This window comes from Prunus mume, linkage group LG2 (assembly GCF_029339155.1).
Source record: "Prunus mume cultivar Tortuosa linkage group LG2, ASM2933915v1, whole genome shotgun sequence".
NCBI lineage: Eukaryota > Viridiplantae > Streptophyta > Magnoliopsida > Rosales > Rosaceae > Prunus > Prunus mume.
The window spans coordinates 27,316,150-27,332,670 of NC_142699.1; the positions used below are offsets into that span (position 1 = coordinate 27,316,150).

General features: G+C 35.9%; 2 protein-coding genes across 11 annotated transcripts; both read left to right on the plus strand.

Moving 5' to 3' along the window:
• The first annotated feature begins 253 nt into the window (after nt 1-253).
• On the plus strand, nt 254-10,914 carry LOC103323944 (ion channel POLLUX-like protein, putative (DUF1012)). Of its 7 annotated transcripts, none has more exons than XR_016124744.1 (24): nt 254-481; nt 1,686-1,762; nt 2,386-2,495; nt 3,486-3,772; nt 4,757-4,828; nt 5,092-5,167; nt 5,269-5,367; nt 5,446-5,600; nt 5,683-5,787; nt 5,933-6,019; nt 6,217-6,301; nt 6,387-6,534; nt 7,587-7,663; nt 7,752-7,832; nt 8,274-8,465; nt 8,552-8,665; nt 9,208-9,300; nt 9,433-9,556; nt 9,647-9,723; nt 9,874-9,921; nt 10,020-10,102; nt 10,181-10,254; nt 10,478-10,588; nt 10,665-10,914. XR_016124744.1 is itself a non-coding variant. In XM_016792185.2 (24 exons), the coding sequence occupies exons 4-24, from the start codon at nt 3,507-3,509 to the stop codon at nt 10,764-10,766; spliced, it is 2,256 nt and encodes a 751-aa protein (XP_016647671.2). In that variant the 5' UTR covers nt 254-481; nt 1,686-1,762; nt 2,386-2,508; nt 3,486-3,506; the 3' UTR covers nt 10,767-10,914. The 7 variants fall into 7 exon arrangements, 4 of the variants coding, with proteins under 4 accessions (XP_016647671.2, XP_008224191.2, XP_016647670.2 ...); XM_016792185.2 differs by having other exon boundaries at nt 2,386-2,508; nt 10,020-10,089; XM_008225969.2 differs by having other exon boundaries at nt 10,020-10,089.
• A 143-nt stretch (nt 10,915-11,057) lies between these two features.
• On the plus strand, nt 11,058-15,919 carry LOC103323943 (rRNA-processing EFG1-like protein (DUF2361)). Of its 4 annotated transcripts, none has more exons than XM_008225967.3 (8): nt 11,058-11,957; nt 12,277-12,406; nt 12,525-12,655; nt 12,941-13,079; nt 13,586-13,700; nt 14,163-14,226; nt 14,321-14,641; nt 15,530-15,919. In XM_008225967.3, exons 1-8 carry the CDS (start codon nt 11,817-11,819, stop codon nt 15,533-15,535), a joined length of 1,047 nt encoding a protein of 348 aa, XP_008224189.2. In that variant the 5' UTR covers nt 11,058-11,816; the 3' UTR covers nt 15,536-15,919. The 4 variants fall into 4 exon arrangements, with proteins under 4 accessions (XP_008224189.2, XP_008224190.2, XP_088903594.1 ...); XM_008225968.3 differs by having other exon boundaries at nt 14,327-14,641; XM_089047468.1 differs by having other exon boundaries at nt 11,816-11,957; nt 12,287-12,406.
• Nucleotides 15,920-16,521: the final 602 nt, after the last annotated feature.

The window sequence follows — 16,521 nt, forward strand, 5'->3', positions numbered from 1 at the left end:
TATCACGACATTATCTTTACAAAAACAAAAACAAAAAACAAAAAATTTCTCTTTTTGCTGTTCTTGTTTGACGGAATGCATTAAAAAAAAAAACTCCCAAAGGTGCGTGGTGGTCATTACTTAAACTTGAAGCACTGTGGGTTTCCAAATAGCTGACAAGGACTGTATGTTTGCGAGGACTAGGGACCAGGTGGTCCATGTTGGTGCCTCGCGTAGATTACCAAAAGCCTGTTAATATTGAAAAAGACAGCTCAGACTTTAATGAATCTCGCTTTCTCTTTCTTTTCTCACTTTTCTTTGTGTTGCTGCTGCCTTTGTGTTCTGTCTCCTCGTCGGCCCCAGTTTCTTTCTTCCGAACCTCAACTCAAACATCTCTGACACTACACACAGCAATGGTTGTGAGTCAGTTGCAGAGCTTGCAGCTATGCGTTTTGCCTCGTCGGGTTCCTCCTACACCCAACCGTTTTTCTTCCTCAAAGAGGTATTTGTTTCTTCATCTTTTCAATTACCAAAGTGGCAGTTCTTCTTGATGCCATTTTGGTTTTGTTTGTGTGTTTCTGTGACAGTGTGTTTGTGGTATTTGATTATATGGCATTGGCATTCATATGAGAATTTTAGTGCGGTTGGTTTTCTGGACATTCAAGGTCAAAAGGGTTTATTTGCTGGTTTATGAATTAGTTTATTGTTGCTGCTATGCTTTGACCAAACTAATTTCAACCCCATCACTTGGTAGTTGGTTGGTGTTCTGGTTAGATTTTAATCTTCTTAAGTATTTGGGAACTGGGGAGTGCTTGAAATTCTTAGCAGGTGAGGTGAATGTTATGCGAACCAAGAGATTTCAGGTTTTTTCCTATTGGGTAATACCAAATTCTGTGATAAATAAAAGTATGAACTTGTTGGAGTTGGTAGTTTGGTAGACAAAGGGAGTGTGTTGGTTTGCCTAGAAGGAATTCAATTTTTTTTTTTTTTATGTTACTAAGTTTAACTGGATGGAGCTGAAGTATGGTGGCAAGGGCAAGGGAGTGATCATCATGAATTTCGTGAGGACTTCTCTAGGTTTCGGTTCACCTTTCCTTTGCAGAATGACATACTGGATTTCATTGATAATCTAAATACTTTGGCTCAAATGTTTTACTATTCCGTGGATCTTGAATGAAATGCTCTGCATAAGCTACCTTATTATTTTGGCTAAGTACTAGTTTACTAATTGCCTTTCGCATGCTTTGGTTTCTGCCGTACAGTGACATTCACATCGTTGCCTGCTTGGATTTTGGAAGTATGCATTCTTCCTGTAGAGTAGGAACTTATTGATTAGAATGATTAGTTAATGTCTGATGTTACACACATAAATGTCTCATGGTTGAGTTCCATTTTATAATTGCTGATCAAACTGCTGGGTAGTTGAGGAGCCAGTATGCAGGAATATCAGATTTAGTTTTTGCATGACGTGATTGATTATATAGTATTATGTATGAAAGCTTTCCTATTTCTGTCTGAAGCGTATTGTGTGATAATACCATTTTATGTAACAGAGGGAAATTGTAATTTAGAATGCATTTGCTCATGTCTGTTTTTGTACAATGTACTATATGTTACATGTGCGGGAGCAAGTATTGAAGTATAGTTATCCTGAATTTGAGTGTAGATGAGCCATATGGTGCTAACTTTGACACGATACTTCTCAGGAAATCAATGCCATGCCAATGTTGGTGGATAAAATCTTCATCTTTACATGCAAGTAATTTCACAGTACAAAACAGAGGTGAGAATAAGCTGTCTATACTAATAAGATTTTGGAATGTTGTATGTTTATTTTATCAAGTATGAAAGTGTAGATATTTGATTTAAGAAATTGTCGAGCTTCTTATGTGAAGTTGAGGTCCATGATTCACACGAGGAAGGGAGTTGGATTACTTTGCCAATTATTAATTTTTAAATTAGTTTATCACTATGTAGAGGACTTACCTCAACAATCTCAACAATTTGATGTTAGTTATGTTTTACAAGAGCACAATTTTATTGAAAAAAATGAGTACAGATCAGAGGATATTTTGTCCACTGAAAACAGGGATGAAAGTATTACATGCACTGAAACTTATTTTGAAAAACAGCAACCCTCAAATCTGGAAAAATCGCAAAGAAAGGTATACCCTGAGATTCTGTAGAGACTGAAGCCCATAATGATCCCCAAAAATGAACTCTATTTCACAAATTCTCCACCTCTTCACCCCTACAGCTGTCAAAGTTCTCTTTTCTTTCCAACCAAATCACCCAAAACACAGCCAAAGATCAGGTCTATTAATTGGCATTATATTCTGATGATTCCCTAGGGAATATTTTGCATTCTTTTATATTTCACACATATTGTGATTATTTTTGTTACAGGAAAATGTGAGGTCAGTTCTCTAAGGGCAGGAAATAAGTTAGGTTCCACTGTGTATATAGATGATTCGAATGACAAACTCCCTAGTACAGATCAGATTAATATTTCTCAGGTGAGCATTTGATGTAAGCTTTCTTCTTCTTCTTTTTTATTTTTATTTTATTATTATTATTTTTTTTACAATAGCATTAGATGTATGAATCTGCTTGAAGAAAATTGTCATTATTTTTTGTTGCATGGGATCTTTGGTTTAATCTTCATAGCTATAAGCACAAGAATGAAGTTCCTTTATGTTTGGGAAATCTCTCTTTAGCATAATGAGAACATGCCTATGTAAGAAAGGGATGTTACAATGGCACACAATACTTACAAATTTATAACTACAAGTTAAGGAGCAATGATACTTGATACTTGCAAAGCTCTTTTCACCGCTCTCAATAATTTATGTGTTCTGGCTGGCCCTTGCATTGTTCTCTACTTCAACAATGACAGTACCAAAAAAGGCTAAATTTTGAGCACGAATCATTACAAGGCTTGATAATATTTCAGAAAATCCATGCCATTGCAGTGACAACCTACTCTACTTTTTCTTCTTGTTGTAAAAAGATGGCTAAAATGTCTGTATTCTGTTTTTTCTGGAATTTACTCTTCAAGCTGTACGTACGAATTAAGCTTTTTTATTCACTAAATCATTGTTCATTTGCCCATGCAAGGTAAGACTCTTAGATTTGTGAGAAAATGCATATTGAAGTCTATCATTCACTAGTTATACTTTCTTCCAAACCTCTTTGTATCACCCCGTATTTAGTCTTCTATCAAGTTAACAACTTCTAAACCAATCTTGTCCCCAGAATATATTTCGGTTGATTGCTCTCATAGCTGAATAAAAGCTTACACCACTTTCCATGTTCCTCTATTTAGTGAATTCACTTGTTTACTCTCTGTTATCAAGTGTCTGTATCCATGATAACTTGTGCAAACTCATTCTAATCTGAATTTTTTAATCTGGTAGAACCTTCTGGCTTCAGATTTTTCACTTGATTAATGTCATGGTGCTGTTAGTATTTAGTAAATTTCTTGATGGAATTTGCTGTATGTGCAGGTTCACCTTGCTAAAGTCACGATGGGATTGGTGTCCTTATATTTGTCAATTAGACTGGCAAAGTCAAATGTTTTTAACACTTTCATTAAGATTGTCCAAGAGAAACTTCCCAGTGTTGTTCAAAATTTTGGGGCTGCCACCTTGCCTTTTGCCTGCGTTTCTAATTCTTTGAATAAACCCATGCCTCTTGGGTTGGATGTGTCTTTGCCTTCATTTCAAGATATTAGGTGGAGTTTTGCCCGGTTATTGTATCTATTTGACATCCAACTTGAGAAAAATGTTGCCACGTAAGTGAATTATATAATTGTTTTTGCCCTTGTTCATAACCCTTCATCTTGTAATCATCTGGTTATTTTGCTGTTGAATTGTTAAGTTCATGTTTTGGTTTCTTTTTTAAGATTTTGTGGTTTCAGATGTTAAGATATCAACCTGGCATTATTTCTTCAACATGAGTGGACAGTAGGGTAACTGAACTACTTTATTATTGCCTTCTTGTTTGAAGTAAAGATGCAATGGCATAAATTTCAAGCATTTTGTTCAGTAAGTTACCAGAATAGGCAAGTATCCCAGTGAACTACGATTAGGGTCACTTGGTCCAAAAGGTTCACTTTTATTCAAGCTAGTTTTGGCAAAAATGAAAGTGATATTAAAAACTTATGTAGAATAGATTATGATATTTTGATCCAGAAATTTCCTTCTACTTCATCCTGTCCCATAAAACATAGTTTAAAAGGTTTGCATCATATTCTTTTCCACACTATAAATATAATCTATTGAATTTTATTAGTTGCTCAACTCTATTGATTGTGAACTTATCTGTTTTCGTACTATTTAAAACTTGGCAGATTGGGAAGAAATTGGAATTTGTAGAATCATGTAGGATTAGAAGGCCTCAAATGATGCCCTCAGGGTGCACACACATAATAATGATAAATGTTTTATCTTTTTTCCCTAATTCTTACTTAGGGTAGGTTTACATAATAGTGCGTTCTTTGACACTAAATGGTCAAAAGCTCTCTGTGCTTGGGCTTATATAATCATGCAGAAGCTCCATAAAAGATGTATATTATTCAATGTGGATCTGTGTATGCTTCTGTGACAATCTAAAGTTTAATGATAAAATCAGCCTTCTGGTTAATTTCAGTTGTGAATGGTCAACATTGTTCCTCTGATTGTTCAAAAGTATTTTTTCTAATTCATCATTTCATGCATGTAATTTATTTGGCCTTTATGTTCTTATTTGACCGAATTCTTTTGTAAATGTTTTCTAGGTTCTTTCTAGTGCTCCTGGTAGCATGCTTCTCATTTGTTATCATTGGTGGTTTCCTGTTCTTCAAGTTTAGGTAACCTATATTCCTTTCTAACAGCAGTTGTAATTACTTTCACATGGTACATGGCATTGTCTGCTTCATGTCGGTTTATGGTATTTCATTATTTAGCCAAATTTCTTTTGCTATACTTTGTTTTCCCATCAATCCATCTATCTCTTGAGCAACTTTGTTTGGTTGACAATCCATTTCAGTACTAGTCTTCTCAAGTGAATTTATTATTTCTGCATTTAATTCTCATGCTTGTTTGCAATCTGAATGCATTTCAAATTACACAGGGGTAGTAAGGAGTCTTTGGAGGACTGCTTCTGGGAGGCTTGGGCATGTCTGTGTTCATCATCCACACATCTAAAAGTGTGATGGCGTTTTCTGATTTTCTGATTTGGTTCATTTGTCATAATTTTCATTTTTTTTCGTATTTGGTTATATGATTGTAAATAACATGTACTCTGCAGCAAAGAACACGTGTTGAACGTGTTATTGGTTTCATTCTTGCAATATGGGGAATATTATTTTACTCTCGCTTATTGAGCACAATGACTGAACAGTTCAGGGTAAGTTCTTGAATCAATAAACATTATCATACATCTAACATTATGTAGATTGCATCCTTATGACCATCATTTGCACAGAATAATATGTACAGGCTCAGAGAAGGCGCACAAATGCAAGTTCTGGAGAGTGATCATATCATTATTTGTGGAGTGAACAGTCATCTTTCTTTCATACTAAAGCAACTAAACAAGTATCATGAATTTGCCGTCCGCTTAGGTACTGCTACAGCTAGGTAATCTTATTCTGTACTGCCAACAGAGGTTCTTATATCAGGATTGCATGGCTAAATTACTGGCTTGTGTATATGTTCACAGGAGGCAGAGAATTCTTCTTATGTCGGATCTCCCAAGAAAGCAGATGGACAAGCTAGCTGACAATTTAGCCAAAGATCTTATTCATATTGATATCCTTACAAAGAGGTATGCCTACTTAGAAATCATATAACTCAAAGTCCTATAATCTTGTAAAATTCATCTCTATCTAATATTGCAATAAAAAGTTGTCAACGTATTGGTATGATGGGCTTTGTGTTCTGATTCTTACATTGAGGTTCTACTGCTACAGTTGCAGCCTTAGTTTAACAAAATCATTTGAAAGAGCCGCTGCCAACAAGGCGCGTGCCATAATTATACTGCCAACGAAGGGAGATCGGTGAGAACTTGATCAACTTTTACTTCTATCTGAAAAGTCATCTTAGAGTATACAATGTTTTTGTCAAAGTTTATTTGGATTTGTATATCATTCCATTGGCAGTTATGAGCTATATTGAAAATGCCATTGAATTTGTTACCACATCGAAAATTTCCACTCTCTTGAACTTGTTTGACTTGACATCTTCCACTGTTTAGGTATGAAGTTGACACCGATGCTTTTTTATCTGTTCTGGCTCTTCAACCCATCCCCAATATGGAATCTGTCCCCACAATTGTTGAGGTATATCACTAATCAATCTTTGCACTGAACTATATTGTGAAGTTTGCTAAAATCATGTTACATTTGCCCTCCCCAATGAATGCAGGTCTCAAGTTCTAATACATGTGAGCTCTTGAAGTCAATCTCAGGGTTAAAAGTAGAGCCTGTAGAAAATGGTGCATCCAAATTATTTGTTCAATGCTCACGTCAAAAGGGACTCATAAAGATCTACAGGCACTTGCTTAATTATCGAAGTATGGTACAAGTCTCTCTTCAAGGAGAAACTAGTTTTTTTGTTAAGACATTTACTACATTCTACTTTTTATTCATCAATTATACATTTCCAAAACTTTGAATTGTTATTCAGGAGGGTAAAGAATAATAGACATTCTCGAATGCTATTGTCAAGGTAATTTAGAATGGCCATTCCAAATTCATGTGTTGGTTTGGTTCAGATTACCGAATGCAAGTAGCAATACGTCCTTTACTATTGGTTACATGAGCAATATATATTTTAAGATTTTGGATATGGGAGAGTTCCAATAAAACTGCTACTCTATAAATTTTATTTGAACTAAATATTGGTGGAACCATTAATGATATGTTTAATAAAACATTTGGTCCTTTATTCAGTAAACTTTTTTGATGTATTAGGACTTTTTTGACATATTGAGAATGGGGAGATTCTTGTAACCATTTTTGAAATATTTTCTTTATCCCTATTGAATTTACAGAACATTATGGATATGAAGATCCAGCTTGTACATAACCTTTTAACTCATTGTCGTCTTAAAATCTAACCATGAGAGAGAGAGAGAGAGAGAGAGAGAGAGAGAAATTGTGGTGTTGTGTAATTCTCAACCTCTTGTTATTCCATGTGGCACTAAGTTATCTTCTGCCTGTGATGCTTTGGTATGCTTGTTTTTATATATGTTTGATGTTATTTTCCCATTAGAGGGAGAGCGAAAATTATTTAAGTAAAAGGACAGATTAACAATCAACATTCGCAAAATTACAGATGAAATGCCTTAGTTTTTGTTGATAATTTCTCCCATAATATATTTACTTCTGTGGATAATTCCATACCGTTAGACCCTAATATCTTTATAAATATGAACTGAAATGTTTGGTAGGAACCGATGCACTAGAACTTTGATCTATCAACTCGGACATGGATGTGTGTAGTTGTTCTTATTTGTGGTGGCAATTTTTACATTAGGTTGGTTTTATTGTTAGGTAATTGGTACCATCTCCCGGTTCAGCTCTGAGATGGCACACTAATTAATATCATTTCTACTTGTTGCAGAAAATGTATTTAATCTTTGCAGTTTTCCAAGTCTAGCAGGGCTTAAGTATAGGAGAGTACGGCATGGGTTTCAAGAGGTATTACCTGCCTAATGTAATTCTGCTAGTGTAAAATTTATTGCAGTTGGCTGATTTTTATTCTTCCTCTGACTGGATATCCCTTCAGGCAGTTGTTTGTGGGCTTTATAGGAACGGGAAGATAGACTTCCACCCTTATGATGATGAAATCTTGCAGGAAACTGACAAAGTATGAGAAGTTCTCGACTTAATTTACGCCAATAGCTCTGAAATTTCTTATGACGTGTGAAAATTTGAATCATGAGCACAATGTCAGTTAAAGTTTCTTTTTGTTAATATCTCTAGAAACTGATGGTTAACTAGATTTTTTACTTCCACCAGTTCCTATTTTATTTATCATGACTGGACAGTTAGACAAAACTACTATTAATTTAGTAGTTACAAAAATAGAAGAAAGAACTAAGAGAATCATGGAAGCCTGACCGGATTCACTGTGTGACTGGTTCATTTGTTTTGGTATTTGCATTATGCTATTTGCTGGCAGACTGGGTTGTGGTTAACCATCATTTTCAGCTATCTGTTTATGAAATGTTCTGCATTGATGAAACTGTTAAATTCCTCCCATAGTTTTATTTGTGAGTTCTCAACATTGTGCACTTTCCTCATGTAGGTATTGTTCGTTGCATCTGTTAATGGGACTAAGAAACCACATGTTGCTTATTCAAATGTTGTGAGAGAAATAGGCAATGCTAATGAAAATTTGGAAGATCAAGAAAAGAATGGGAGTACCCAATCGCATGCTTTACAATTGAAAACACGACTGGAAAACATTGTAAGGCGTCCCAATAAACCAGGTTCCAAGGTGCGACTTTACTACGTCATAATTGCTTGAAGGCCACCAGGGCTTGAAAGATTTGGTTTCAAAATCTGAATTCTCTTATAATGCAGGGCTCAGATTGGACCCTAGGACCAAAAGAATTTATACTTCTGCTTGGATGGCGCCCCGACATCATAGAAATGATTGAAGAATATGACAATTATCTTGGACCTGGCAGTGTCGTGGTATGCTCTTTTCTCTTGGGAATCTTCTTGTGAGTCCTATATGCATTGAGTAAGCATTCAGCAACTCTTGCCTTGAACTGTAAAAACTTAGCACAGCTACTTGCTACTTACACAAGTACATGTATGATGAAGGTTTTCAAATTGTAAATGAATCAATGGGGAAGGGATTGAGGAACTTAATGGATTCTGGGAAATTTTCTCCACCTTGAGGAAAGCATGACAGAGACTAAGAAGCATGTATCCTAAGATGCATGACAGAGACTAAGAGGCATGTTGCCTAATTGGAGTACTTTTGAGATGTGTCCCTATATTCTTTGCTATTACGTTTTTCAGCATATAGCCTAAGATGCATTTCCTCATCAACTGGTTTACAATCGGGGTTGTTGTTCTATATATAATTGTATATGGATGTTAAATCTGATGCCGTCATGAGCTGTCATTGTTATAAATTCTGACACTTGATGAAAGATAATTCTCATTGGTCACTTAGCTAAGTTTCTAGACATAACATCACTCTTAATTTATCATCTTCATGCATGCAGGAAATTTTATCGGATGTACCATTAGATGACAGAAATAGGGCAAGGCAAGTTGCTGGTCAAGGCAAACTCAAAAACGTCAAGGTTTCTCATAGGGTACTACCTCACTCTTTCAACCTACAGAGTTGAACCTTCTCTGCCGTTATCTTTGTTGCTTTATAATTAGTTTTTGTTGAAGTCTCCTTTTCTCCTTCTAAAACTTCATTTATGTATTTCCATATGCTGCAGATTGGGAATCCAATGAACTTTGACACCTTACAAGAAACCATAATGAATATCCAGAAGTCATTGAAGACCAAAGATATTCCCTTGTCCATCGTTGTAATATCTGATAGAGATTGGCTTCTTGGAGGTGAACATACATGAATTCCCCCTTTTTTCTTGGTTTTGTGTTGTTTCAATTAGCCTAAGGTCGCGTTGCATTAAAGTATTCTCTCCTCAGATCCAACCAGGGCAGACAAGCAATCCGCATATTCTCTTCTTCTTGCTGAAAATATTTGCAACAAACTTAATGTAAAGGTAGGTCTAGTTCAGTTAAACATCAGTAACAGTCTTCATTTTCAATTTGTGAAATTCAGACTCTGAGTTTAGTTAATTAAATAGCTTTCACAATAACTAAGACATAATCTTCACTAGAGAAAGTAAGGTAACAAGATTGTGGCGTTGCAGGTACAGAATTTAGTTGCTGAGATCGTGGACTCAAAATTGGGCAAACAAGTATACTTCAGCAGACTTGTGTCGATGTTTATGATTTCTACTGATATTTGTTCACATTAGTGTTACTATTGAAATACTTACACCGAAAATTTCTGCAGATCACAAGAATTAAGCCGTCCCTGACTTACATTGCTGCAGAGGAAGTAATGAGCCTTGTAACAGCTCAAGGTCTTAAATCATTGTACTACACTTAGCTCTCGTAACATATATACCAGTCGTATTCCAAAATAACAAGTGATCGTCTGTTTGTGCATAACAGTTGCTGAGAACAGTGAACTAAATGAGGTGTGGAAAGACATCTTAAATGCAGAGGGTGATGAAATATATGTAAAGGTAGGTGCTTTTAATACTCAATTTTAATAGATTTTTCCAAGAAAAATAAAAGAAATGGAATGAAGTATTAGGAGGGCTTGGTCACATTCGGAATGAGAGACATACTGATTTGGTTACATCCGATTGGATGTCGAATTTTTTTTTCCTTTTCCTGCCAGAAGATCCTGATTGAATATCCATCACAGCCTTGTATTTTATACTTTTCATGTGTTTGTTCTGACAGGATATAAGCCTCTATGTTAAAGAGGGAGAGAATCCTTCATTCTTTGAGCTTGCCGAAAGAGCGCAATTACGGAAAGAAGTTGCAATAGGTTATGTGAAAGACAACAAGAAGGTAAAAAACATCTTGATTTGGATTTGACTCTGAAATTGCTTTAGACTTCTCATACACGTCTTATGTGATGTTGCAGGTTATTAATCCAGATCCCAAGTCAGAACCCCTCTCCCTTGAGTTGACAGATTCATTAATAGTTATATCTGAACTCGAAGGAGAACAACCCATCCTTGTGTAGAAAGTACATTTGGTCTTCACTTTGTTGCCTGTCCCCATTGTTTTCATTGCTGCTATGTTTATATGATTTCAAGCTGAAACTATCACCCAAACTTTCCTTTTAAAAATCTAAATCCCTTCTTAAATAGAAGCTCTCATTTGTTTTGACAGTGAAAGTGTTCTCTGAGCTTGTACCATAGAAATGGCATTAAAACTACAAGAGAATTGGAATAAAAGAAATCTGGAGGTTATGCCATAAACTACACCATTTTCAATAAACCATGAGCTATTAAGGGAGTCGGAAGAATCAGCGGACTAGCTCAATCCTCAATAGAAGAGTTAGATATTTCATGCCATTGTCTCAATTCTTTTCGTCTATACACCTAACAGGGAGCCTGTAATGAGGGGTTACAATGAGCATGACCTTTCATAAGGGATCAATTGCTCTAAATCACTACACTAGCACCCACCATACTATGTTGATTATGCGGTAACAACCTAAAAAGAATAACACAAATCGGGAGGTCCCTACACATTTACTCATCCCCTAACCTGTGAAATCCCCTATGTGATCGAAGATGGTGTTGGAGATGGAGATGGCGATGGCCTATGGCAATGGCGCATCTCTCTCCTATCCTTGGGAGAGTGCTCTGCTTATATGTACATGGAAACCGAGAGTAGAAAACAAATTTCACCACTAAGCAACCTGAGACCACGGTCTGTAAGTCAATGCTCATTTTTTATTGGGTTAGAACCCGAGTTATTAAGTTTGATACTAACTCAATCTTACAATAATTCATATTTCGTGGGTCTGTCACATATTCGTAGTTTCTTTTCAAAAGAAGAAAGAAGTTTATCATTTAGGCAGCTCGCTAGTATTGTAATTTTCGGAAGTGTAGGGTCAAAATAAAAAATACCTTAAAGCTTTAGGGATGCCCGTAGAATTAATGTAGGTGACTTTTAAAATTTCTATTTTATTTCACATTTACAAAAATTAAAAAACTCAAAACCCAGTTGCCCTTGAAGTTCGCTGTTTTTGCTGTGTCTTAGCGATTATTTTGGAGGCAAAGCCATGGCTCACGGTGGCTACGCCAAGCGGAGGGTGAGTCCGGCGGGAGGACGACGGCCCAAATCGGCGTTGGGCCCAGAGAAGAAGCCCAAAACCGTCAACCTCAAAAAGCAGATTCGCTCCATCGAGCGCCTGCTCCGTAAGGTACTCTCTCTTTCTTCACATTACTACTCTCGTTCAGTTATGTGTTACTGCCCATTTCGATTCTGCTGCAGTTCTCGTTGATTCTTAGGGTTAGGGTTTGTATAGTTTTCGGGGCTTCAATGTTGTTGAGTTCTTTGCTACCCCTTTTGTGTACACTCCACTCCCTTCCTCCTCCTATAATGGGTCTTCTGACCTAATACAGCTTGAATCAGTATTCAGTCGATTTCTTAAGATTATAATAGGAAACTTTGTGGTTTTAGCTGTTGGTGAAGTCATAATCATTGTGAAGTATGGCCTAACACGACGATTTTGTACCAAGAATCTATCAGCTGAAATGAAGGAGGCTCAGGAAAAGAAGTTAGAAGGACTCAAGAAACAGCAGGAGATTCAGTTTCGTCTCGCTGTGGAGCGCAAGATATTTATGCGTGACAGGAAGATTAAGTTTTTCGGTATGATTTACTGATTTATTTATTATGTATAGAGTTGATTTCTTGCATGATTTACAGCTTAATTGCTTGGTGGAGTGTGTTTTACTCAAATCATATAAGTAACACAGACTTTTTTCAGAGAGAAGAAAAATAGAGAGAAGAATAAGACGTTTGGAGAAACTCCAACGTGCTTCTTCGTCTGGTCAGGCACAAGATGCAGAGAGTTCTGTGCAACTTTCCAAATTGAAAGAAGATCTTGAATATGTTAGGGTAAGCTATATAGTGGTATATAGTGGTCCTTGGTATATCTGGTTTTATGTGAATGCATGCTTGTGGAATTTGTAATTGGGAATTTGGTATGTTTTTCTGTCATGAGAATATCATAAGCTTTCATTGGAATTGAAATGTGAACTTCCACTTGACCTTGTGCCTTATGGTGAAGGGCTGGATGTATTTTACTTTACTTGGTACAGGCTTTGAATTGTTTCTTGAAATAACACATACTTGTTTCCAATAATGTCAAAAGGCTGATCTTTATTTTTATTTTACTATCAGTTCTTTCCCAAGACCGAGAAGTATGTCCCTTTGTTTACTGGTGGTGAAGTTTCAGATATAGTTGATAAGAGAAATAAGTTGCGTGAGAAGATTAAGGCCAATTTAATTGCTGCAGCAGCTAGTGGAAAGGATGTTGAAGGTATTTCTTTTATGCTTTATTTACTTCCACCAGAAGTATCTCTTATGGAGGTATTCTTCATAAGCAATAACCATCTGTTGTAATGCACAATACATCTTTTTTAGTTATCTAAAGTTGTTTGAGTCATTGTTTGAGCCCAACTTGGTGCAGCCTTCGTTCAAAATTCAATAAAGGTATATACCACTTAAAAAATAATGTCGGATAAATACTTAGCGAACTGTCTAGTCTTCAGATGAAATTAATAGTAGAGGTAAAAATGACTGCAAGAAAAATGGATGTTAAACCTATCAAACAAAACATTATACCAAATTATTCTTTCCACATTCCTGCCATGCTACCATTTTCTTTGTAAAATGTAGATGATGTTTATGTTTTCTCTGAGGGATGCTTTTCACCTCCCTTTTCTTCTTGCAGTTGTCAATTATGAACATAATCTCAGGGTTGCAAATCATCAAACAATTTTGTTACACTCACAAGCATGCTGTATTTTCTTGGATTTCTTACAGAAACAGGGAGCGAGGACGATGGGCTTCTGGATCTGAGTGAAGATGATTTCTTCCTAAATGGGAGTTCAAGTGATGAAGCAGATGCAGACGATGAATGGACGGATAAGAGTACAAGGTATTTATCTAACTGTGAGGGAGATGTTATATTTGAGAATATATATATATATATTTTTTTTAAGGATCATTCATGAATTAGATGACAGTGCACTTCAACAATTATCACTTTTCTTAACATGAGCCCACTGTTTGTACTTTAGCCGGGGAAGCTAAAATTTTAAAAGAACCTATTTGAATTAGTATGTATGTATTAAAAATATGTAGTTGATGTATTAAAAATATGGTAGTTGCTAGTTGATGTACTGAAGGAAGTCCCACTTCTGCTATTTGATGTATTGCTGGATGTAGACATTTCAGCAATCTTTTTTGAGGAATTTTTGCTTGATGAAGGACCAAACCTTGACTGAGCACGAACTGAACTTGTGCGAAAATAATTATCTCTTTCATTTTGATGTGTGTATTAAAAATATGGTCTGTTATGATGGAAGTTGCATCATAATTTTGTCATCTGTTTTTTCAGAGAACAGGCTTCCAGTGCTTCTGGAAAAGCAACTTCTGGCATGTCCAGTGATGAGAGAAATCAGGTTTCCATCTTTTAACTTTTGCACTGTTGTGATTACACATATTTGCTTATTGATTGTTTATATTTCTGTCTCCTCACCTGGATTTCTTAAATAGCGACAGGTTTCTGCTAGAGCTTTGATGCCTCCTCCCCGGCCATCTAGCAATTCTCGCACAAGTTCAGTTCGCGCTCAGTCAAGGTTTGGTCCTTCATCAAGCAAAAATTCCTCAAAAAAGATTACTGAAATGTCTACATCCAGCAATACATCAAATAGCAGAAGTGGGACTTCCTTCAGTACATCAACTAGCAGAAGTGGAACTTCCTTCAAAGCTAGGGGATCATCAAATTCAACAGCTGCTCAAAGTAGTAATTTGAGCTCCAACTCTGATGCTCATAAGCCCCGTAGAAAGAGGAGGCCAAAGAAGAAAAAGCAGCAGGTTGGAGTTACTTGTTAATGTTAGATATGTTGAACAGTTTGCTTTTCTTTTGATGAGATCTATAGTTTATTCTATTGAAAATTTGTTTCAATGCTTTATAGTGTACCTACTGTTAATAATTCTCCTAATATAATAAGAAAAAACATGGAAATTAGCCACTTATCTAGATAGTCATGGTTTGACCTAAGGCTACCTGATTTTTGCTTCTGTTTTTATTTTTCAAAAGAATATACATCCTTGTCATACTTTCAGCTACAGAGCTGCTTGACAAGAGCTAGATTGAGTATTTTCTCTTTATCCCACTCACTGGGGTATGGTTATTGGGTTTAGCATGCATAGAGGGCACTTATTACCCACGCTACATTTCTATCTATGATGATTATATGCTATCATTGTACAATTACCCGGGGATTTGGGTTTCATCTTGCACAGAGGTTCAAAATTGGCTGGTTGGATAGTAAGCTTCCAAGTTCCTTTTTTCATGATTTGTGAAATTGATATGCCATATTGGTATAAGTGTTGCTTCAATTCATTTGTTAGTTTATAGGCAACTCCATTAATAGAGTGGATGGGCATTTTTGTGGCTAACTTAAAGAAGTTGGATGTATATCTCAGCCCGATTGATTTGAGCTAATTATTCAAGCTGGAGGTTAAGTGAAACTCAATGATGGACTGTTATTGTTTGTTTATTCTTGGGCCCTTTATTCTTCATCTAGTTTTTTGTATACTCGATTCTTCATCTCCCTGTACTGTGCTAAGTGATTTCTTCTATTATAATATACTTCTCTCTTCCCCCCCTTTTTTTGGGTGAGAACTCATTTCACTTCTACTGGTGTTTGTTGTACAATTGTAACATTTTTTCATAAACAACTACTTGTATGTTTGCAGGGATGAGTCGAAGATGCGTGGTGCTGATGCGAACTTGTTTTGATGATTTGATCACTTTGAGTTGTTTATGCGAAATTCTTACAGCTCAGTCTTGACACTGAAGCACGTGATTTCTTTTTCCATGGGTAAAATAGTTGGAAGCTTGTGCTTACTGCTCTGTAACAATCGGTCTTACTCCATGCCTAGTCACTCCGAGCTAGGCTTGATTTATCCTGAAAATGTCTCTCTGCTGTAATTTTACAACTTCAGCCTGATCTAGTGACAATCCCTGGATGGCATAGACTTGTACTGATTGAGATCTTGGATCGTGCCCTAGTTTGTTTACCTAGTTGTGTCTTTGCAAGGCAATTTGTTTGGATACAAAAATGAAAATATACTGAATTTCTTTCATGGGACCGTTTTGCCAAGTTCTTGCCTGTGCCTCGGCAATGCTTTGTCTTGCATTTCATTCATATCCATCTTGTTTTTATGCTGCACACAACGATCATAATCTATTGAGTTTGGTAGAGATATAACCCAACAACCAAGCCAACCACCCTTTTTCTTGTTTATAAAATGGAATTTGACCCTTTTTCTGATGGTTGAATTGTTTACTGTAATAAAATGATAATTTTACCCTTTTCTGAAGGGATGTTTGTATACATGTTTATTTAAATTTTTTAGTTAAAAAAGAACGGGACAAGATGAAATGTAAAAGGTGTTCAACAATCCTTCTGTCTTTTAGGATTTTGATTTATACTGCCTTTTACATTCATTTATAAGATATGGAACGTATTGTCATCTCCTCGTCTTAAAAATACCTGTATTGTCTTAAAAAAATACAGAAAAATACGGGTATCTTCGCCTAATTTGTAATTGTACATGAAATTATATTTATTTATTTTCAAAGACAAGTCACAATATAATGTACATACTGATAAAATAAAAAAGACAACATTATAAGCAGCTTCAAGTAAAAATAATTAATTTATAAAACTTAAAGCTTCTGCATT